This window comes from Prionailurus viverrinus, chromosome A1 (genome assembly GCF_022837055.1).
Source record: "Prionailurus viverrinus isolate Anna chromosome A1, UM_Priviv_1.0, whole genome shotgun sequence".
In the NCBI taxonomy this organism is placed as follows: Eukaryota; Metazoa; Chordata; class Mammalia; order Carnivora; family Felidae; genus Prionailurus; species Prionailurus viverrinus.
Window position 1 is genome coordinate 236,170,075 of NC_062561.1, and position 23,584 is coordinate 236,193,658.

The following is a 23,584-nucleotide window of genomic DNA, read 5'->3' on the forward strand; positions in this document are numbered from 1 at the left end:
TTGCTTCTACCCTACAGTGCCAGGCGAGGCAATTCTGCTTACAGCCCGAGGGCCGTCCCTGCAAAGCCTGCAACAGTCTCTACGTCATTTTCAAATGACCTTTCTTCTCCTCTGCATCTGGCCCCGTGGTGAGGCAGGCAGAGTAAGCCTTCCTGTGTCGCCTTCCCTGACACAGGAGCGGAGACATGCTGGCTGGGGCGGGGGCGGGGAGCATGGTCACCCCACCCCACAAGTGCCGGGACACGATGGCTCCTACACACCCCTTCCGCATCATCCAACACGTGAAGCAGCAGCTTCCCAGACGCTACGGGTCATGACGAAGACCTGAGGCTGTGGCACCTCCCCCGTCATGTCGGGTGCCTGCGTCCTCATCCACAGGGTCGCGCCGCTATGCACCCAGCACCCCGTGGGTGCTCACGCACGCTTCCAGAGGAGCGAACGACCAAGCATGCGAAATTACCGACATCGACCTCAAGGCTGCTTTGTGTCCCAGCTAGAATTCCAAAGCAAAGGTAGCACACACGTGTCGCCATTTCCCCAAAACGTGTCCCACTCAGTATTTTATACACGTTAGCTCATCTCCGCCTCACCCAGGAGGTGCCCTTGTTCCAACTTTGCAAGCGATCGGGTGGAGAACGAAGGGGCAAAGGACTTCCCCGTGGCAGTAGCTGCACTAAATGACAGGGTCCCCCAACAAGGCCAGCCTATTTCTGGAATTAGAGTTAGAACCCCATGGTGCGAAATTTTGGGAAATGGTGTGCTCTGTTAACTATGACTGGATATTCCCAAGACATACCAGCATCTGGTCGGCTCCAAGGATTGTAATAACTCCGCGTAAGCCAGGACATGCCAACCTTACCTGACGGGGATACCCCATTCCCACCACACCACCCCTCTCCCACACTAGTCATTAAGAACAGCCCAAGAACCAGTGCTCTGTGCTGGACAGGTGACCTTCACGAAGTCACAGACTGTGGCAGTGGGTGGTGGCTAGAAACGTCAGGGAGCACTCAACTTCCATCACAGCTGTCCAGTAAGTGTCTTTAATAAGGTGAATGTGTTCAGAAAACTGGAATCTCAAGGTAAAATCTCTCATGTTCACTGAAAACACCCCTTGCAACACGTTGTCCTGTTTGCGGTCAAAACTTTCGTGGGGGCCTGTCACGGAGCACGCTAACTAGATGTCAGGGGAGTTCGGAGCAAACCACCGATGCACCCTTTCCCCGCGACACAACGTTGACCCCAGGCATGTTCGCAGTGATGTTTCAAATGGCAGAAGGACAATTTTTTCAACTGAATTTTCCCGGATTTGTTATTTGGGATTTACATTGGCTGGTGTTAAGATCTAAATATACAAATATCAAGCTTATCGCATCTTCATATTTGAGGTGGTAAAAATAATAGTTTTCTTCTGGTTTTGTCTGTCTGCTCTCACGATATTGTTAAGTTTTTCTGTGCCACCAGAATGCACTGTTCTGCTGACCTCCTTATTTGTAGATGATACAACAGCCTACATAGAAAATCCTAAAGGCTTAGCTGTTTTTTTAAACCACTTTATTGATGTATGATTGACATACAAAAAGCCATACGTATTTAACATGCACAACTTGGTGGGTTTCGGATGCGGCTGTTTTTGATGAACCTGATGTGGTAGACAGGTCAGTGCTTTACAAGCACAAGTGTGCTTCCCAGCTCCCACCACCAGCCCGCGGCCGTGTGGCCAGTGCCGGCCAGTGGACCGGGAGGAGCGGTAAAGCGTGTCCTTCCAGGTGGGGGCAGTTAGGAGCTGATGTGCTGGCCCATACTCGCCCCCTGTCCCCGTGACCTCTGGGGCCACATGCTCTAGACGGACACACTACAAGAAAGGGGGGGCCAAGCCACCCGAGACCGTGTGCAGGAAATGCGCGTTCACTGGGTCATGGTGAGATTTCAGGGGATGCTCTGTTGCAGAAAGTAAATCACCACGATGACAAAAACTCTTGACACATCATTGAAAAAACTTACATGGGACGTTAATCATTCACCAAGAGCAAAGACGAGTAACGAAGAGGTCTTGTCCTCTCTGATATTAGAGTAGGAGGCGGTTCGTAAAGATACGATAGTACCTACACAGGAGCAGGAAGATAAGTGAGTCATATTTACATGGGGACCTGTTGCAGGATAAAAGGAATAATAAAAGGCAGCAGAAGAGGGCCAGGTGGGTCAGTAGACGGGGCCAAGGAAACATGTTCATGACGCGGAGGGGAACGAAGGTGGACTTCTACGGAAAACAGAGAGAATTCCTGTAAGTTGACAAGAAAAAGCCAGGTAACCGGAAAGCCCAGAGAAGGGTAGGGAAAAAATATGAAGAGGTTATTCGAAGAAAAAATCTGAACGGCTGACGAGTTCAGGAGGCAATGTCCAAATGTATTAGTTAGTGAGAACTGTACTTTATCGTTATTTTTTTTTAATGTTTATTTTTGAGAGAGAGAGAGACAGAGTGTGAACAGGGGAGGGGCAGAGAGAGAAGGAGACACAGAATCCAAAGCAGGCTCCAGGCTCCGAGCTGTCGGCACAGAGCCCGACGTGGAACTGCGAGATCATGACCTGAGCTGAAGTTGGATGTTTAACGGACTGAGCCGCCCAGGCGCCCCAAGAACTGTACTTTAAAACAGAGATAAGAAACCACCCAAAACTCAGGATGGAGGATATTGCTGAGGGTGTTTGAGGAGGTGCATGGACTGGTCAGGGAAGCCATTCTGGAAGATTCTGGCATTACCCAGAAAAAGTCAGAATGCTTAGGTTTTATGCCAACAAGACACACCCGGGCACAGCTCCCAGGAGAATCTGAACACGCATTCCTAAGACGGCCAGTCTGAGGAGGTGAACTGCAGCATTTATGTGAGGATAAGAGCCAGAGAAGGTTGGGGTCTTCCCCTGAGAGGGGATGAGTAAAAGCGGTCGATCACACTGTGCACACAATGTGCGCAGCAGCAAATACAGGCGTGAGAGCAATGAGGAAAAATATAAAGGGTTACACTGACGGCTCACTAAACCACCGAAAACACATATATGCCCAGAACGTTACACACTTTACAAGGATCCAAGCACCTTAAAGAACATCTACTAAAAGCCGAGGGGTTTCCACAGATTGGGGGGCTGTGGCGAACCCACCTCTCTGCATCTGAGACAAAAGGAAAGTCAATACAGATGAGGTAGGAGTTCACGTACCTATGTGAATATATACGTACGTACAAGAGTTTGATCGTTTTCCCATCTATCGGTAGTAACAGGTTAGAAAACGTGAGGAAAGCAAGGCCCGTTGACACTATCAGCAAATACTCCTTGACCTTGGGGCGGGCTGCCTCTACCAATGCCACCACGGTCCCCATCCCTGGCGTCCACGTCCTTTCCCTCGAGTGTGGACGGGACCTGTGACTTACGTCTAAGGAACAGTGTAGAATGAAGTGCTGGGATTCTGTCTGGGCCCCTCTCCTTCTCTCATGAGCCGCCATATTGCGAGCTGCCCCAGGAAGAGGCCTCCGGTCAACTGCCATCAAGGAACCCAACCCCGGCAGCACCACACGAAAGACCTTGGAAGCTGAGCTCCGCCACCTTTCGGCAGCCGCTCGAGGGGAGACCAGAGCCAGACGCGCCCGACCACAGAAACAGTGAGACGAGCACAAGCTTGTTGTCTCAGGCCACCAAATCTTGGGTTGATTTGTTAGGTAGCAATAGACCCCTGACAAAGATTGCTAGGACTCAGTTTGACGGCCAAGTTCCTAAGGAAAATAAGGCAGATTGCAATCAAAGTACAAATGAGCAAAGGACAGAGTAAAAAATTCAAACGGCAAAGAAAAAGATCACGTGAAAGATGTGTTACGAACTGAATTTCATTCCCCTCCAATCCGTACGTTGAAGTCTCCGTCTCTGCTGTGATTGTATTTGGAGACGGGGTCTGCAAGGAGGCGAGGAAGCTTTAACGAGGTCACTAGGGTGGGTCCCCAAGGCGGGACGACTCACGTCCTTCTAGGAAGAGGAACAGACTCCAGAGCTGTGAGAAAATACATTGTTTTTTTTTTAAATAATTTTTTTAATGTTTATTTATTTTTGAGAGAGACAGAATGTGAGCAGGGGAGGGCCAGAGAGAGGGAGACACAGAATCCGAAGCGGGCTCCAGGCTCCGAGCTGTCAGCACAGAGCCCGATGTGGGGCTCGAACTCACGAGCTGCGAGATCGTGACCTGAGCCAAAGTCAGACACTTGACCGACTGAGCCACCCAGGCGCCCCAGAAAATACATTGTTGAAGCCGCCCGGGCTGTGGTGCCTGCTTTGGCCACCCAAGCAGTGCTGGTGCACAGAAGCAGACCTATAACTCAGTCCCCAACCAGGACAGCTCGCTCCTCACTGGTGCTACTGTCCTACGATGGCCACTGACCAATGCAGGGCTCACTGAAACGTCCACGTGCGACGTCTCTCGTGTTCACTTTCACTGCCGAAGGGCATTTGACTCCTACTCAATAAATGCTGCTTAATTGAACCGCATTAGAGCAATCTACTTCCCTAAAAAATCATTATAATCGAGAAGGCAGATCAAAGTCGACAGACACAGAGAAAATCAGTTTCTTTTTCATTTAATTGCTTTTTTTTCCCCATCAAATGCACGTAGTGGAAGAAAAAACCCTACAGACCATTTTAATTACAATACCGTGAGAATCAGAGATAGCCTCCCGAAATTAAAACGTGAACATCTAAGGGTACAGTGTGTGAATTAGAAAAGTATATAAACACTTTGAATATGCCTTTTTATTTTATAAAAACCCTTGGAATACATATAATAAAGCACCTAGTCTTTTGGTATTTTGGGGGGCCCTGATGTTTGTGAAGTTTACGGAAAAGCCCTCTCATCACGGGACCTCCGGGGTAGGTGGGCATCTGTGGTCGGGCGTAGGCAAGATGCCGAAAGCCAGTGCCAGCTTAGAGTCTGGACGCACGGACATAAGGTGCCCATGACCGGGGAGCCGCAGGGAAGGCTCGGACCACACTGCCACCCTCTGTCAGTGCTGGTGACCCAGCCAGGCTGTTTGCTCCAGAGTCTACACTTCTGGGAAGACAAGGCAGGAGGGGTTAAGGGCGGACCGTAGCTGCACAAGAGGAGAGGCCATGAATAATAATATAGCCGAATACAGCTCCAACCAGAAAAGTCACAGCTGAATGGAAGGGAGTGGGGAGAGGAGAGAGAGGGAGGGAGAGGGAGTGAATTTACAGTGGCTCAGAAACTTCCACCAGGGACATGGCCACGAAGTAATGAAGGAAAAGGTGTTTGCGGACAACTATTCAAATCACACCCTTCACACTAAAACTGTAAAAACCGAACCCCAAACCGGGACACCATCAGTCGGCTGGGGACGTGGAACAGGGTCCCTCCCTCACCGTCTCTTGGAGCCCAGATTCGGCCTCCGTCAGGCGTCCGCCTCGTGCTTTCTGGCAAGTAGGAGGGTGACATTTCAAGGGCACGTGATGAAAAACAGAAACAATAAATCTAGTTCGCGTTTGCTAAAACACCGTGACCGGTAGATTTCGTGTTTAGACAAAAAAAGACAACACGAGTCATGTGGGATCCCCACGGTGCTGGGGGTGAAATTATTTGGGTGCTTACTGTCAACCGGCAATCGCCTTTTTGATCGAGTGTCGTTTTGTTGCTAAAAACGTCCACTGTCCCGACATTTACAGAGCGCTCGACACCTGTAGTCTCCTTGATGATTCAGGATCCTGCAGTACCCGAAGGTCACCGCCTCAGTTATTCTGCCACAGTTGCGGGCTGACAGCCAGCTGCGAGGGCAGGGCTAACTTCGTGGGCCCCACGTGCCCCCACGGAGCCCCACCAAAGTGCTCCTCCGGTGGGGAGGTGCTCCCCCTGCGGGGAGGTGCTCCCCCCGTGGGGAGATGCTCTCCTTGTGGGGAGGCGCTCCCTTTATGGGGAGATGGTCCCCCTGAGGGGAGGCGCTCCCTTTATGGGGAGATGGTCCCCCTGAGGGGAGGCACTCCCTTTAGTGGGAGATGCTCCCCCTGAGGGGAGGCGCTCCCTTTATGGGGAGATGGTCCCCCTGAGGGGAGGTGCTCCCTTTAGTGGGAGATGGTCCCCCTGTGGGGAGGCGCTCCCTTTATGGGGAGGTGCTCCCCCTGTGGGGATCACATGGTTCTCCAGGCTGGGAGACAGCAGGGACCCGTGAGGAAGCATGTGCCCCATGAGCTGGGAGCAGGAACCTCTGGGCTTGCACAGGGAAGGGAGCTGCTCAGCCAGAGTGTGGGGCAGGGGGAGAGCAGAGGCTGCAAGGAGGAGGTGAGGCGGAGAGGGGCCTGCATGGATGCTGGGATTCCCATGGGGCACTTGGCCTTGGGGTGCTAAGGGGCAAGGCAGCTCCTCCCGGGGCGGCTCGCTGAGTCCTCCCAGGGATGCCGAATGGACTCCTGTTCCAGCGAGTGAGGAGGGGGCGGGGGGCTGAAGGGACCCACAGACCCGCTGCTGAGACACTGAGCCCAGTCTCCCTGGAGTCAGGTGCTCACCGCCCTCCGGCCTCCCTGCTGTCCCGGGGCCTGAGCAGGTGGGGAGCAGAGGGAAGACGGGGGAGCGGAGGGGAGGGCGGGGGGTGGTGGGGAGGACAGGGGAGTGGAGGGAGGGCTACGCTAGGGCCTGAACTGCAGAGGGAGGCCAGCGGTAGTGAGTGGGGAGGTGGTAACACAAAAGGCGCGCTAGATAAATGTTCCGCACGGGAGAAACAAGAGAGTTCGAAAACGGAAATGATGAGTGGAGACCCCGTTTCCTCTGACGCCGGGTCGGGCTAACTCTGGAAGCATGTGTAGGTGGCCCATGGTGCGCTGGGAGCTGGTGTTGGGAGACCGGGTCTTGGCGCCCCACGCTGACCCCCAAGCAGGAAGTGAGCTGGCTCCTGTCCTCCGGCTGTGCACCCCCCCCCCCCGCCCCCGCCCCGCCTCTGACTCTGACCTGACTCTGAGCCGCTGGGTCCTGGGTCCTTGAGCAGGGCGGGGGGTGGGCACGGAGCAGCATCACAGAGCGCCCCACAGAGCGGGACTGTAGGGGGTGCAGGGTCTCCCATGGGCTTCCCTAGCGCCTTCTCCTCCTGGACAGTGGCGGCCAAGGCTGACACCCGATCACGGGACAGCAATTTGGTGAGTCATATCTTGCTAATTTCCCGGTTTTCTGCTATGACGTTAAAATATCGACTCTTACTTAGACAGAACCTAAGTACTGTCTTCTACTCCACTTTGCTCTGAAATTTCAGCGTCTTTGTTACGAGTCGAAGGAAACTAAGAAGGCGGTCACGTTTACTGAGTGCCGGATTCTGGCACTGCCCCTCATGGGTCCTGCGTGAGGATGATGTCATTGATCCCTCGGAGGGGTGGCTTCTCCTCAGGACACCAGCACAGGTGGCCCTCAGAGCTCCGAATGCTTCCAGCTGCACCACGTAAAAATATCCAGCACAGGCAACAGCCGCCCTCCAGTCCAAATCATCAACGTCCCAAATGTCATTGAGGCACTTGACATCTGAAGGGGGGGGGGGGGACACCTGACGCCTCTGTGTGCACCTGGTGCAGTGCTGTGCAGCCCGCCAGAGAGCCCGGGCCGAAGGCGGCCTTTCCGGACCCGCGGCTGCCAGGAGGGTGCCCGCTCTGAGCTCGGCGGGCGAGCGCGGGCAGGCTGAGCCTGCCTCTTTCCCGGGGACCTGCGCACAGTGGCCCTGGCCCAGCTCTACCCGAGAAGGGCGGCCAGCAGTGGCGAGAACCGCACGTTCGCGGATGCAACAGTGAAATCGGGTGCTTCCAACGAGGACTCTACGAACAGACAGACAGACAGCGAGTACGTGTGCTGGAAAGTTCTATGGGAATGGGCTGGAAGCTATTTCTCATCTTTTTCCATTGACGGGAAAACAACTCACGCCTCTGACCTTGGACTTTTGGAATTTTGTCTGGTGCAGGATTTTCAATCTCCTGTAGCTTTGTTGTTCCCACCGAGGAATTTAAAACCATAATACATGCGAAGAGAATTTGCTTTAAATGGCAAAGAAATGCCAATGTTATCAAAGCTCAAGAAACGTCACTGACATCTCGGTGGGCTCATTCACTACGTCTACTTTTCTCAACCCTGCTTAATTATGTGATTCAACGAATTAAAAAAACAAATACCTTAGACTATTCTGGAAAGAGAGTCAGTGTAAGATCACAGCACAAATGCTATGCGTAAGCCTGGGCTTTGGGAAACCTGTGGGTCAAGGCCCAGCTCCTGGCCCCGTGTGGCCTAAGGCCTGAAGCCCACGGACTGTGGGAGGGGGTAGTGGCCACATCACAAGCCCACAAGCTTTACAACGTGCACCAGCAAGGAGATAGGGACGGGGCCCCGCGCCGAGCAAACCCCACTCTCCTCTTCATCCAAGTGGCTCTTCCTTTTCTCTGCAGTCATTCCCAAACCCGCATTCTTTGCCCAGACTTTCTTCACATTGCCGTGTGATAAACTTAACATATGGCGCGTGCGTCAGGTTTGCAAGAAATGGGTTTTAAAAGGTTTTACTCCTCCAACCTCAGCGATGCCTTTCTAGAATATTCTGAAGTATTTTCTACGATGCCACCTACTCGCAAGTGTTGTGACTTACTGGCTTCGAAGAACCGCAGAAACTAGCGAGATGCAGGTGGTCTGGCAGGAGATGGGAGAGAAGAAGATGGGACACAAAGTAGCGATATTCATGGGGACAACATAACGGGGAACAGGAAAGGAAGATACTCACTGGCCGACGACCGACCGGATGATTCAGAGAATCCTATGTCTGAAAGCAAAGATCGCTTATGAAAAATCCGGATGATTCAGAGAATCCTATGTCTGAAAGCAAAGATCGCTTATGAAAAATTATCCCTTCGGGGCACCTGGGTGGCTCAGTCAGTTAAGTGTCCGTTGATTTCAGCTCTGGTCGTGATCTCATGGTTTGTGAGTTCGAGCCCCACGTCGGCGGGCTCTGCAATGACAGTGTGGAGCCTGCTTGGGATTCCCTCTCTCTCGATCTCTCTCTCTCTCTGCCCCACCCCTGCGCATGCTCTCTGTCTCTCAAAATAAATAAATACATAACTTTAAAAAAATTTTAAAGAAGAAAAATTCTCCCTTCTTATCACTCACTCAAACTATACCTGCCTTATCAGACCAGGTAGCATTACTGAATTATTTTTCTTAAGACCAAACGCATTAGAAAATAATAGCCTTTCGGGGTAGATGTAGGAGCCCGAATGTTCCTCAACCCTTTGGGCAACTTAATTTAATAGTCCAGTATGGAAGTTTCCACTGAATCTACGGGGCCGGGCCCACCGGGAGGAGGCCCATTGTGTCCTGAGTGCGTGCTGAGTGAGGGCACAGTCCTTTGTCCCTCAAGTCCTACAGCCACTGCTTTGTGCCGGACCGTCTTCTCTCTAGTTAGTGGCCTCTCACACCCGGATCTTTGACAAGTCCTACATGATGATGCTACAAAATGAGACCACACGGAGGGAAGAAGATGCACCTCGGAATTCGAAGTCCCTAGCTCCCGCTGGAGAAGCAGCGGTCTGGTTCAATCCCGTCACGGACAGGCGCCCCAGAAAACAGACACCCGCCTCGCCCCTGCTGGCTGCCAGCCGAGCCCACTGTGCTCCTCACGCCCGAAGCCCTGCCTGTCTCGGACCTCCGAAAAGCACGCACGTGAATGTGCTCTGACGTGGCAAAGCCACGTGCAAACCACGCTCTGGGCTGGGGGCGCCTGGCCCCCACCGGCCCACCCTGCATCGGCCGGCACCTGCTGGTGCCCTCCCGCCCTCCTCCTGCACTCGTGCCTCTTAGAGACGGCTGCACCCTTCGTGTACCTCCTCCCGCGTCCGGGTTCGAGGGTCTCTCCCGATTGGGTGCTGACGCACACCCACTTCTGAGGTGGCACCATGGATCCCTTCGTCCACGGGCCTTAAAAGTTCAACAGTGTGGCCTGCCCTTGTGCCGTTTATGGCCTCGTCGAGGGCGATGACGTCAAGGGCTGCCTGACAGCAGGTGCACAGCCCGCTGGGCTCGACCTTCCCAGCGAAGCCTGCAGAGCCCAAGGCTTATCTGAACAGGGGACCAGCAAGCCCCAGAGACTCAGGGCTGTGCGGTCAGGGTCAAGGTGCAGACTGAAGTCCTTTAATATTTTTCTTAGGCTAGGGTGACTGAAATGATGTCAACCAAAAGATCTGATGACAGCTAGATAGTCTGCAGGAGAGAAAAAGAGACTCAAATGCGAAAACTCAGTCTGAGCAACGGTCAGTAGGACTGTTTCTTTTCTAATATTTTTGTATATTTTTGAGAGACAGAGAGTGAGGGAGGGGCAGAGAGAGAGGGAGACACAGAATCCGAAGCAGGCTCCAGGCTCTGAGCCGTCAGCACAGAGCCCCATGCAGAGCTCGAACCCACAAACAGTGAGATCAGGACCTGAGCTGAAGTCGGACGCCCAACCGACTGAGCCACCCAGACGCCCCAGAACTGTTTCCATTTGCTGGCTATGATGCTGAAAACATCGCCCACCGGAAGACGCAGCTATGGCCCCAGCCACTGAGGCCCGTCAACCGATTTAGATGTTACAGACTCCAACTTCACGTACAAGAGAACACCCCTCCCTAGGCTGCTGGGCCCAACGGGCTGAGAAACACGAGGACAGAGGATGCTTGAGCCTCTCGTGACCTCAGAGGTTGAGTTTCAGATTTCAGTATGGCTCAACTGTGGGAAAATCACCATTCAGCCTATACACCCCGGAGGATCAGTGAACTCTAGCCCACCCCCTCTCCTCGTGGGAATGTTGCTCCTACCCACCCGAGTCTTAGGATTTGCACGGATCCTGGAGGCATCCAGGCACTCTCCAAACAAATGCAGGAGGACCGGCCCTAGGCGTGGGCCTGAGCTCAGGGTCCTAATGGAATGTGAGGCAGGCAGGCGCTGGTGTTCACTCTGATTAACCTCCAATTGTCACATCGTCACGTGTCAGCTCCCAGGTGTTCCTGAGAAAATGCAGGAAGTCCTACAGGTTGGAGCTTTCCTGGAGGTATTAGAAAGGCAATACCCGACCACAGTGAAATTCTCTTGACACCGGACTGAGGCAATCCGGGTGATTATTTGGTTTCCAAGCCAGGTCTTCATCTTAAAAGAAAATGGTAACCCCAAAGTGTCCCAGTTATCATATTCCATAATGAATCAAAGCATCTCAGCCATAGTTAATGGCTAACAAAGCCATTTGGTGTGCGCAGAGATAGGAGAAAAGTAAACGTATTCGGTAACAATATTCTCACACGTAATTTTCTGACTTAGCAGCAGCAAAGAAAATTAAGCTAACGTAAAGATACGCTAACAAATAGGATTCCTGAGAGAGCAAAGTTGTAAAGGTGAAAAATAGTCTCTGATCCGTGGCTGGACTATACAGAGTCACGGTTACTGTCAGAAACCAGATCCTGGCAAAGTACAAGGACTTGACAATGCAAAGGCAACAGAGGCAGTGACACAGTAAGAGGCAGCGGCTCCGAGAGGGGAAAAAAGACAGGCTACCCTGAGACTTTTGTGAGTATTTGTAAAATCGTGGTCAGATATGAAAAAATTCGAGCCAACTGGATGTCAACATAGCCCTGAAATGCTAACAGCTATGAAAGCTTATCCCTTCGTGTAATGGATTTAAACGTGAGTCAGTTCTGGGTCTTTGGTGACAGTTTCCTTGTGTGTTTATTTCACTGCCCACTCTACTTCTTCGAAAGAAGGAACATCTATTGATGGCCCCCTCTGTGCATGGCACTTGGAACATCACTTCCTTTGGGCGTCACGATTCACCTGTGGAATGGGATTACACTTTCTATCTTCAGGTGAGGTCCCTGAGGCCCAAGGAGGTGGCCACCTGCCCAGCAGGGAAGGAGGTTCCAGAAGACGGATGGTATCAGAGCCCTTCCCTCACCTTGATGTCCACGGCTTTATCCCAACAGGACGATGGGAGAGCTGACTATATGTTGGGACTTCTAAGCCTCATTCCCAGTTGGTTCTGGCCACGAGCTGCATGATATGCTTGTAGAGCTTTCCCAAGACAGCCGTCAACATTGACAGCCACGAACTACCTGGAGTTCTTAACTGGGGCCACGTATCCCTGAGGGTACAAGGGTACAGAAGCTTGGATGGAAAACACGCCTTTATTTTCACTACCTCCTAACTGCAATTCAGGACATCATTTAATTAGGATGGGAGGTAACAAACCACAGCCTTGACTCTGTCACGAACAGAAATTGAGATAAAAAAACAAAATCACGTTACCTTTGGAATAGATATCTTGAAATGCCGTTACTTACTACCTCCAATTAGAGGAGTCATCAGATCTGTCTTTAGATTTCCATATTAAACATGTTCATAAAGAGGTGCTTCTTCATTTCTATTTTAGTCCATCACTTTTAAAAATGTGGTAATTGTACTTAAATGTAATTGATTTCCTTTGAAATCCTAGGAATTTTCTTTTGTGCGTTAAAAAAATTGACCCGAGGAGGGGTCCACAGGCCTCCCCAGATGCCAAGGGACCGTGCAGTCCTCAAGGTGGCCTTGTCAGGGTCAGAGGTGGCAGAAAGGGCTCCTGGAGGCTCCAGTTCTTCTCCGATGGATCTGGGAGAATAACCAATGTCTCCTAACCACAGAAAGGCAGATGCCAGGATCCCCTTTTAAATAAAATAACTTAAAAAAAAATCATCCTAATTCAATCCAGCAGAGTTCAAACTCACGTTTTTTTTAGATTAGTTTGATTTATGAATTATAATAATTTCCTCTAAGCTTTAAATGATTTTACTGGTTGATCCTACAGTTGGAGAAACTGTTTTCGAAGAGCTCAGATTATGATGTTTCCTAATATACACTGCACACGTGATCAGAGAATAAACGAGCAGATCTGTGAGCCGGGGGATCTCTGCGGCCACTCTGGGCGGCTTCCTTCTGGGCTGGTGGAGGCCACTTCCCCAGGACCCTAACCTGTGTGATATGCTTCCCACCCCCCACCCCCCACCCCCTCCTCCCGGGAGGACTGGAGGGGGCTCTCAGCCCAGGGACGTGTTCTCTGCATGCGAAGAAGCTTCCCTGAGAAACAGCCCCCTTGCACAAAGTGAGATTAAAGAAATGATTAATTTAGTAGTTTGATAACTTTTTAAAAAGTTTTACATTTTAAAGGCTTGTAATATTATTCCACTAGTTACAATTAATTTAAGCTTGTAACAAGATTCAGTTCCCAGTTTCTTCCATAATATTTCTCCTTTTCCCTGGCCTGGAAATAGAGTGAATTAGTGGATGTCATTATCGTGAAAGACCTCAACCCAGATCACTCCTTGCAGCAACTAATATTTATTTTGTACATTTACATCCAATTCCTGACTGGTGTCTCCTGGGGAGCAAAATGGGCACCCAGCCTGACACTCAAAATTCACCCTAATTGATATGTGTCAACAAGGTAAAAATAATTGTTTTAATAATTACGTGCGCAAAATGTCCCAATTTGTAAAATGGTAAAGGCTGCTTTTTATTATAACCCACAAATAATCAATTCTGTTACTCCGTATTCTGATTTCTGGAAATGTATGATCTTCAAGATCAAAAGACAGAAAGCGCCACCTTGATATTTTTCTGGAAATGTTTGCTTCGATTTCCAAGTAAGTTGAACACATTTCAATCCAAAGTGCAGTCGAATCCATTATAAGATAGTATTTCTCTACCTCTCTCATCAAAGAACTTTTAATTAAAAAAACATCTTGGGACTGCTTGCCAAATATTGTGATGGAGAAATGGTATTTTCCAGAAGTTATTTTCAAAGTGGTAATTTTTTAAACCGGAGTAGCAATTATGTTCCAAAAGCATTTCTTTCTCAGGTTTTTCAGAAATTTTAAAATGCCTTTCCTTTTTCTGTGTGGAAGGAAGGCAACAATGATGGTCTCTCTCCTACAGTTTTGAAAGATGTACAACATTCTCCTATTTCAGACAATTCGTACCGTGAGCGTATTTGGACCAACTTTGCTGGTAATTCAGTAGATTGGATACGTTATCCCTCCCTCGTGGATCAATTCTGAGCGTTGTAGCAAAACGAAGCTTGGTATCATTGCAAACGCGTCTCTAAAAGGTGCACAGGGACCCATGGGGGACGACCAAACTGCACATGTCACTTGGCCGGGATGGCTTCCACTTGCCAACTCAACAGCTCACTGAAAGCTGGCGGTTCTGGCACTGGACTACCTGATGCCAACTCAGCTTTCCCCTTCACTCGCCATCTGCCTTAGGCACAGGTTCAACCTCAGCGAGCCTCAGTCTCCTCCTCTATAAAATGGGAAGAACAAATAGCACCTGACTCATAGGCTGTTGCAAGGATTCAATCCAACGGCCAACATAAGGCATCTGCACGGCAGCCTGTCCATGGTAAGCAGCCAACACACGTTCACCTCCTGTTGTGTTGCAAACAGGGGCAAAGCGAAAGGACTGTGGTGTCTGCTGAGAAAGCACGTTGCGTGACGAACGATTTATTTGGCGCGCACGATGTGTCTGGTATTGTGCGATGGGAGTAATACGTAAACGCAGTCTAGCAGGACAAGAACAGAAATGAGTGCCTTCCAGAAAGTGTGAGTGCTTCGGAAGAGGGTTTTTTGCAGAGGAATTGGAGCATCGGGGTCGGCTGGACCTCACCTGGTGAATGTCGGGGGGTGGGGGGCGCGGCCCGGGAGCCAAGCAAGGATGTATAGGACCAGCAGCCGGGGCTGGGAGAGGCTGGTGGAGGACGGACCTCTAGGAGGCCACAGCAGGTGAGGAGGGTTTGAGGGGTATTCCATAAGGGGTGTCATGAAGGGTGCGGGAGCCAGGCCTACGTCTTGGGGGAGCCAGGGAGGCAGCAGCAGGGAGGAAGGACGGGGACAGAGAGGCTGGACGGGGCATTGCAGGGGTCCAAGCAGGAGATGACAAGCATCTAATGAGGCAGGAGCGCAGGGCGGAGAAGAAAAGGCAGGCGGGAAAACACGAAAGGCAGCGTCCCAGCTGTCTGCTCCCTGCCCACGCCCAAGCCTGCCGGCTGGGGAAGGGGCTCGTCAGGTGACTTCTCGGCTCCCACAGCCAGGAACTGCTCTCCATTTCCCATCCTTTGCCACCTGTTAGGTCCCAAATCTGCTTCTTCCCCCGACTTTCTCAATCTGGGGTCCTGGGTCCCCCGACACTGCTTTCTCCCTCCTAGACTCACCGAAGTGGCCGGCCAGGAGGAGGACACCAGGAAGGACGCCAGGAGGACACTTCGGAGACTCACCGAAGTGGCCGGCCAGGAGGAAGAATGGGGAAGGGAAGCCTTGGGGACACCAAGAGTGACACAGCTGCCATGGCCAAGTCAAGGTAGACCCTCAGTAGGTGGGTGCTGAGTGAACAAATGAATGAAGTATGATGATGAAAAATGAGCAAACAATCCTTTTAGTTTGCTGACTTACTGGGTAGGGAAGCATAGACGTTACTGGAAACATTTCTGCCGTTACAACGACTCCTTTGTGTGTTTTGGGAATGCCTGATTGTCCCATTTACGGGCAATGAAACAGCATTCGGGAAAGCAGCGAGCCTGAGTGTTAGAGTCCCACCCACCTGTAGGGGACAATGCTCCTTCTGAGAACGTCACATAGAAGGTTCGAAGATCCCACTGACCCCAGGACCCCACCTCTCCCACATCCCCAGGGCACACATGGGCCACTGCCAGAGGTCAGGGCCACGGATACCCAACAAAGGGGCGCTTATCCAAACAGCAACCAAGGTATGACTGTGGGGCTGCCTGACACGCCAAAGGCCAACGTGAACGGGTCTGTCATTGTCCCCACTGGGTACTTCTCCGTGGCAGGCACTCGACGCGTGTCTTAGGCACCACTGTATGCCCGGTAACTGTCTAGTACATGGTAGGCACTCAATACCTGTGTCATGGGAACTGGTTGATTCCTACTAGTTACTTCTGGGTAGTCCGAGTGCCTGAGCCCTCACGGCTGTGTCTAATGGGTCAGTGAACTCTCTCGAGCACACTTCCTTTTCCAGGGGCCATGCTCCCCTCGGTTTAGGGAGGAAGGACGTGGTTTTATGATGGCCTCCTCTACAGGAGGAGGGCTCCCAGGGGGCTCAGCCAGGGTGGACACAGGACAGTGAGTCCAACAAGGCAGGAGGGGAGAAGGTAAGACAGTTAACCTCCACGGCCATGGACACTCCTGCTGTGGCCACTGGTAGGGAAATGCACGTGGACAAGGTGAGCAACTCGTGGCCCAGGGTGGCTTTTTCAATCCTGGCCACACATTAGAATCACCTTGGAGTTTTTCTAAGCCGTCCCCAGGGCCTGATCCTGAGGGGAGGGCTCCGGCACCAGAATCCTTGAAAGCCTCCCAGGGCATCCAATTTACTGAGGGAGCTGAGAACCACTGGCACAGAAGAATGAAGCCCCACCTGCCCCCCTCCCTCCTTCTCGCCTCCCCATTACCTTATCAACCTGGCAAAGATCTCAGGTTCACGAGATCGGAAATGTGGCTCAAAGGACCCACTCTCAGTGGCTGCTTTAAAAACCAGACAAAACATGGAAGCCATCTCAGAGGGTTTGTTAGCTGTCCCCAACGTACTGCTACCGAGGCCGCCTTACTTCTAAGCGTGGACTCTCACACGCCTGTCCCTAGGGATGAAAAAGGGCAGAGCTCTGGGTTGTGGGCTTCCAGCTTCAAAACAAACTTTGAATTGTTGTTACTTGTTGGCATTTTCCATCAACGAACGAAACCCCCCGAAATTACCCTGTCCCTTAACGAGAAACACAGACCTGTCACATCCCTTCCCACAAGTCAGAAGCGTGCACAGAAACGCATTTACATTCTCTTCCTGCAAATTCAGATTCTCAAAAGTCCACAACTCCGGGTAAAGTGAGTCACTACTATTCTTAACTGCACCATCAGCCACGGCGCTGCGCCCTCGCCAGGGATCCAGCTATGGGAGCCCGCCAACTTGGCAGAGCGCTATTTTTAGGATACAGAGTCCCGTCTGTGTCCTCCTGCCCGTCCTACTTGATATCGGAACAAGCTATTTTTTCTTCAAACGGCCAAGCACATGGCTACCTCAAGCTGCAGAGTCATCCTGGGTGGGCAATTATCTCCGTCACCTACACTCGGCACAGGACAAAAAGACAGAGTGACTCATTAGCACTCCCCACCAATCCATGCTGCTCGTGAACCCGTGGCTTTACCCGCCCCCTGGTTATCACTGTTTACACTCTACATACATCCCCCCCCCAGCCCCCACTACTTCCCCCTATAAGGGCTACTGGCCCTCCCGGGCCCTCCTCAGTGTGGCCTTGCGTTCACAGGAATCGGCCTCACCTACATTACTCTGCAAACCAGTAAAAGCCTCTAGAGACACAAGGTTGAACTGGTTATAAAATCCCCATTTGAGCTTGTTCTGGTTTGCTACCATGACCCTACACAATCCCCATACTGAATCCTAATCCCCGGCACCTCGGAATGTGACTGTGTTTGGAGGCAATCAAGTCCATCTGATGTCGTTAGGGTGGGGGCTCTCAGCCAATGTGATCGCTGTCCTTACGAAACGAGGACACAGATGTGCACGGTGGGAGGAGCACGTGAAGACATAGGGAGAAGTCTGAGAGCCACGGAGAGCGGCCTGGAAATTCTCCCACGCAGCCCCAGGAGAACCCCACCCTGCTGACACCTGATTTCAGACATCTGCCTTCCAGAACGGCCAATGTCTGTTGTTCAGCACCACCCTGCCCCCCCCCCCGCCCCCCGCAGTCCACGGTGCTTCCTGACAGCTGCCTGGCCAACAGCATAGGGCTTCAAACCCTGTGTGTTGATTACACCAGCTTAGAAACCACAGCACTTTAGGACCCAAAGAAACGGTGGTTGATCTTCATCGCTCTTTCTGAGAAGACCTGGAGATTTTGCGGCCATACGTCAAATGCTATTCCAAGACTTCGCACTTCAGAAGAAGTTCTGAAGAAGGCTGTATTTGTGCGCGTGTGTGCGTGCGCACACACAATTCGCAGTGGCACGATGCAGAGAGCTTTAAGTCCTAAGGTCGAGCTCAGAGATGCCCTGGATCATCAAACCGCTGAATTGCAGGGCGCTTTACTTTTTCCACCACGTTCCGACAAGTGGAGACACCTGCCAGCTTCCTTTGTTCAAAGAGCCCAGAAACTAACTCTGTTAGGCAAAACATCACTGTCCTGGAATCGCTTCCCAGCTTGTGGTTCAAACACGAAGATCTGAGGCCGTGTCAGTCCCGCTGTTCTCATTCTTCTGCGGACGCCTGCCTGGGTATTCTGTTCTCTGCGGCCACAAACGATTATCACGCGGGTCACACCCAGCAGACCGCTGCCTGGAGGAGACGGCCAGGTGCTTAGACGGCCCCCGTTCGGACTCTGCCAGTCGTGACAGCCTTCACTACCGAGGATCCTCGGTTTCCAGAGCTTTGCCAGTCATCGCGAGAATTGGAACAGGAGGTATCGACTTCCCCCGACTGTGCCGAGCCACGGTCTCCTCACCTGTACGGGGACCATGGAAACACTAGTGCCAACTGAGGTGACGCAGCCTAAGTGTGAGCTGGCCTGGGGCTTAGCACAGAGCACCCCGTGAGGTTAGCTGCTGCTATTATGCTGAGCATCGCCTGCACGTTGGGCTGAGCTGTGTGGTTGGCTCTGGGAAAACAGAGGAGGAGTAAGGAACAGTCTTTCAAGTGCCATCTGGTTCCCTGCCCCTGGCAATGTCTAAGTGATTGGAAGAGGGGACACTCGGGAGGCAAAGTGATGTGCAAGCAGAAAGCTGAGTTGGAGCCTCCTCAAACGGCTTTTGGGGACCCTTCTGCTCCAAGGACTGCCAGGAGAGGGTCTCTATCGATCATTCAGTGATCCCAGGCTCCAAACCTGGTGTGTGAGCCAGGGAACTCCGAGTCGCTTCCCCACCAGGGCCCTCCAACGCGGGTGCTAGTGAGCCTAGGTCTCCAGAGTCTGTACTCGGAAAGCTTGGCAAGGGGAGTCTTGTGTGTGAGGCCACCTGCTAGGTCTCACGCTGCAATGAACTTCCGGACCGTCTTACAGCTTCTGAAGGTCGCAAATCCTACCCTGGAGCCAGGGAGCATCTCTTTTGGTTCGGTAAATGATAAAGGATATAAATTATGATCCAACATTTTCATCCGTTCACTTTAAAAGTTTGGAAATTTTCCACTTCATTGCAGAAAACCAAAAGAATTACTGAGAATGTCTCCATTCGGTCAGAACAAGGCTTAGTTATAGACAATAAGCAAGCAGGGCATGTGTCTCACTGTGTCTACAAAGAACACATCCTACAAGAAATGCACATCGATTTCACTTAAAACCACCACAATCCATAAAGCAGCACGCAAGACATTGGATAACGCGGGCCCACTAGGTAGAGATCTCGTGACACGACTGAATTTATCGTATCCTGCGATAACCCCGAGCTTTTTATTTTATGCACGAAACCGTTCAGCAAACCTTTTCTTCACACTCCCGATGGAACCTTTAAAAGTGTCTTACGGCTTCTCCGAAGGTGCAGAAACAAAGTCAACTTAGTACACCCTCGATTTGGAAAGTTAAGCTGAGCAGTTATGCAAGTGGGAAAAAAGCCTTTCTTAACTTTGTCTCTTAAGACACACGAATCCAAAAAAAGGAATGGCAACAGAGAGGGGAATTTAGCTAGAGTAGAACGGTTCTTTCCTCTAAACTAATTATTGGTTCGGCCGTCCTGGCTGTCTTCGAATACCTCATCAGGTGTTTTGATGGCTTTGCCAAAGCCTGTTACCTTTCACCACGAAAAGAGTATTTGCACCAAGCAGTCTGTAAGCAGGGACCTCGAAACGGAAAGGCACACTAATGTTCAGGTCCCTGAAACACCGTTAGAATCCTTTTGCGCACAGGATCTTGAAACATCATGGCTTCATTTCTCCTATTTGTATGTTGCATTCTGAATAGTTGACGTGAATCCCCCTTTGGTGTCTTTTCGGGTGTTGAAGCCAGCACAGACAAGGCAAAGGTGTTGAGCTGGTGATTTGATACGTTGCCCTGTTCTTGCCTTTAGTTCAGGTATTTTATACACTAGAATTTAGAACGGATAGGAATACAACAGGTTTGGTGGAGGGCCCTGAGTTCAATTAAGTGAGCTTTGAAATTAATCAGTAAAAATGTTGACAATTATTTTCAACAACGAAAGCAATAATCTTGCAACTTGCAAACTGTGTGTAAGGCTCAATTTGGTCATGAAGGGAAGGAACGTATACCCAAGGAACTTTAAGAGAAGTGCACGGGCATCGATGCAATTATTATGCACAACATTAATTTAAACGTGGAAACCACTTAATTTACAAAGATGTATCTCTTTTCAAGAAACGTCCTCACTTCCCATTTGAAATCTTTATTTTCCTGCACCTTTCAAAATGCAGGCTGTGGTCCAAGGGACCTCTAGGATCTCTTCCAAACCTAAAATGTCATGATTCTGTGGCTCTATAAGATGACATTCCTCTTCCCCTGATCCCCAAAGTCATCTCACCGTGGAGAATGAAAGTAAAGACTTCCAGAAAGTTCTGATTCACAATGATTTAAGAAACAGATAACAAAGGCCTTTTTTTTTTTTTGCAGAATATTCTTCTGCATCATTTGTACAAATCCTGTTGGAAAAATAAACTAAGGTGACCCCTCCCCCCACCCGCCCCACTCCTGTGGCTTGTATTTAAATCTCAGGCACCTTACATCAGAGACAGCGCTGAACAGAAAGGAGTCAGCATGAACCTCTGACACAAAAGCATTACACCTCTCTCAGTTAAAGATGTCTCTCCAGAGCTGTCATATGCATCCTTTTCCTAACTCAAGAAATAAGTGGAACCGAATGAATCCCAGAAAAGACAGACCGGCAGGATGGTTACTTGGTAACAACAGACTAGGGGCAAGCAGGAAGTGCTCCTCCACTGGAGTCAGGATGCTATTTGAGTAGAATCCCAGGGGCTCTACCTCTGGTGAACTTGGCAGTGAACAAGCATTGTTTGATTAGTGTGAAAAGATCCTGCCGTGAAAGGGACAGAGGCAGGTGACAAAGGACTGATGGTTTCTGATATGCTGGCTGTAGAATGAGCAAATCGGGGTCATTCGGGGTCTTCTAAACGAAACAACGATTCTCCATAATCTACAACTGCCCATACAAAAATAGGGTCTTATCAACTGCTTCATATTGATTCGGGAAAATATCAATCAACTCGAGCATCATCAAGAGCATGCAGTGTGGCAAGATAAAACCATCATGCCCCTGTCTGGAGCCAGGTGGGAACACAGCTCAGGGAAGACGCATTCATTCTTTGCTCTGGGGTCCTCAGGCGTGGAGCTGCCCGCCCCTACCCCCTGGGGGAGTTCACTACTTAGTTAAAAATCTTTAGCCCTGAGAAAGGATTTAACTTGCAGAGGCACGAGGCAACCCAGGGAAGAAACAGGTCTCGGAGAGACCCGGACCTTGAACACCTGCCCCAGAGGTGATGGTTCCGGAAGGGGGCAGGTAGGCTCCAGGCATTTCCTTGACAGCGTCTGGCCTTGACACTTAAGGAACCACTCAAACCACACCTCGGCTGCTCCAGTGAAATTTCTCAAGAGCAGTATTTTCACCTCTGCTCTAGATGCCTGTCAGAAGGAGGCGGCAGAGCAGGGCTATAGGTTCACCAGCAGGCCAGCCGTCCGCAGGGCACCCACCTGAGATGTTGCTGAGAAGATCCGTGTGTGTGTGTGTGTGTGTGTGTGTGTGTGTGTTGGGGGCAGAGCAGGGCGTTCGGGTTGTGAGGTACCCCTAAAGTTCCACCTTCAGGAGATTATGGGGTTTCCGAGAAGGGGAGAAACAGATGGGGGGGAGGGAATGAGAGGGGTCAGGGAGATGGAGGGGGGCTGGGAAGGAGGAAAGGGGGAGAAGGAGTAGGAGATGCGGCCTATGCACCGGGGCAAAGGGGGCAGGAGAGAGGTGGATGTGCGGAGTGGAGAAGGCCACCAAGGGCAGGGGGTGAAGGGGTGGGGCGCGAGGGGAGACGGGGAGGGGTGAGGCGCAGCAGGAACGGGGTGGGGGGTGGAGGAAGAAAGGGAGCCGAGCCCCGGGCACGGGGGCGGGGGTGGGGAAGCGGGACGCAGGACGAACGGTGGTGGCGAGAGGCGCAGAGCGAGCGAGCGAGCGCGCACGGAGACCGGAGACCCGGAGGGAGGGCGCTGGGGCCCCCGCAGCGTCGCCCCGTCGGAGGCGGGTCTGGAAGCGGCCGCCCGGCGCCCCGCGCCCCCGCCCTCCCCGCCGGCCCGCCCGCCTTACCTGGCCCTTGACCAGGCTGGCGGCGAACTGGCGCATGACGGCCTCCACGGTGTAGGCGCTGGACCAGCCGCGCGGCGTGAGCAGCTCCATGCAGATGGCGCCGCCGTCCAGCACGTAGCCGTTCTCCAGGCGCGGGCTGAGCACCCGCATGAAGGGCGGCGAGAAGGGGAAGTTGTCGGGGAAGGTGAGGTTGAGCAGGATGAACTCGGTGTTGGTCTCCTTCATGTCCTGCCACAGCACCGAGTCCTTGTCCACCTGGTGCAGCTTCACGTTCCAGTCGAAGAGGCTCTCGTCCACCAGCTCCACCGAGATGAAGCGGTCGCTGAGGCGCGCGATGTCCTGCAGCTCCTTCATGAGCCGCCGGCTGCGCACCTGCGTGCAGTGCTGCTGGCGCGCCGCGGGCACCAGGCTGCCGCCCGCCGTCGCCGCCGCCGCCGCCGCCGCCGGGCCCGGCCCCGCCCTGGCGCCCGCCGCCCGCTCCCGGGGGCCCCCGGCGCCCGCCGCCCCCGCCGCCCCCGCGGCCGGCTGCGGCGGCTTGTCGCGCGGGGCCGGCTCCGCCGCGCGCTTGCCCTTGCCCTTGCCGGGCCCGGGGCTCGCGTCGCCCGCGCCCCCGGGCTGCTGCTGCTGCTGCTGCTGCTGCTGCTGCTGCTGCTGCTGCTTGTGGCCGCCGCTCTTGGCGCCGCCCTTGCCGCGCAGCGACGCGCTCTGCTGGCCGCCGCCGCCGCCGCGGTGGTTGTGGTGGTGCTTGGGGTCCTCGGTGTCCCGGTTGTGCAGGCGGATGAGCCCGATTTTGCGGAGCAGCGTGGCCATTTTAGGCTCGGCGCCGGCGGGGGGCTCCCCTCGGCTCCTGCCCCCGGGGCCCGAGAGTCGGGGCGCGGGGGGCGCGGGGCGGCGGCGACGGACGAGCGCTCAGCGGGGCGCGGCGCGGGCCACCCCCGGCGCCGGCGGCCGTGGCGCAGCCGAGTGGGCAGCACGCGCGCTCGCCGGCCGCGGTGTCGCCGCTGTCATATGACGGGGCCCGCTCCGGCTCGGGCTCCGGCCGCCAGGCGAGGGGAGGCGTGGAGGGGACGCGGCAGCGGCTGGTCGTCCCCCCCGCCCCCTTCCCCGGCCGGTCCCTGGGCGCAGCCCCCGGGAGCCCGGCGTCCGCGGTCCTTTGTGCGCGGCCGCGGCCGGACCGGCCTGGAGTCCGAGCGCCGCGCCGGGGCGC

The 23,584-nt window shown here is 52.8% G+C and overlaps 1 protein-coding gene across 1 annotated transcript in view; it reads right to left on the reverse strand.

The window, feature by feature from the left end:
- UBE2QL1 (ubiquitin conjugating enzyme E2 Q family like 1) overlaps nt 1-23,301 on the reverse strand; it is a 37,531-nt gene extending 14,230 nt beyond the window's left edge. The window contains exon 1 of the mRNA XM_047865007.1: nt 22,378-23,301. Coding sequence (XP_047720963.1) covers nt 22,378-23,187 — 810 coding nt within the window. The 5' untranslated portion in view covers nt 23,188-23,301. The remainder of the gene's footprint in view (nt 1-22,377) is intronic.
- Between the last annotated feature and the right edge of the window lie 283 nt (nt 23,302-23,584).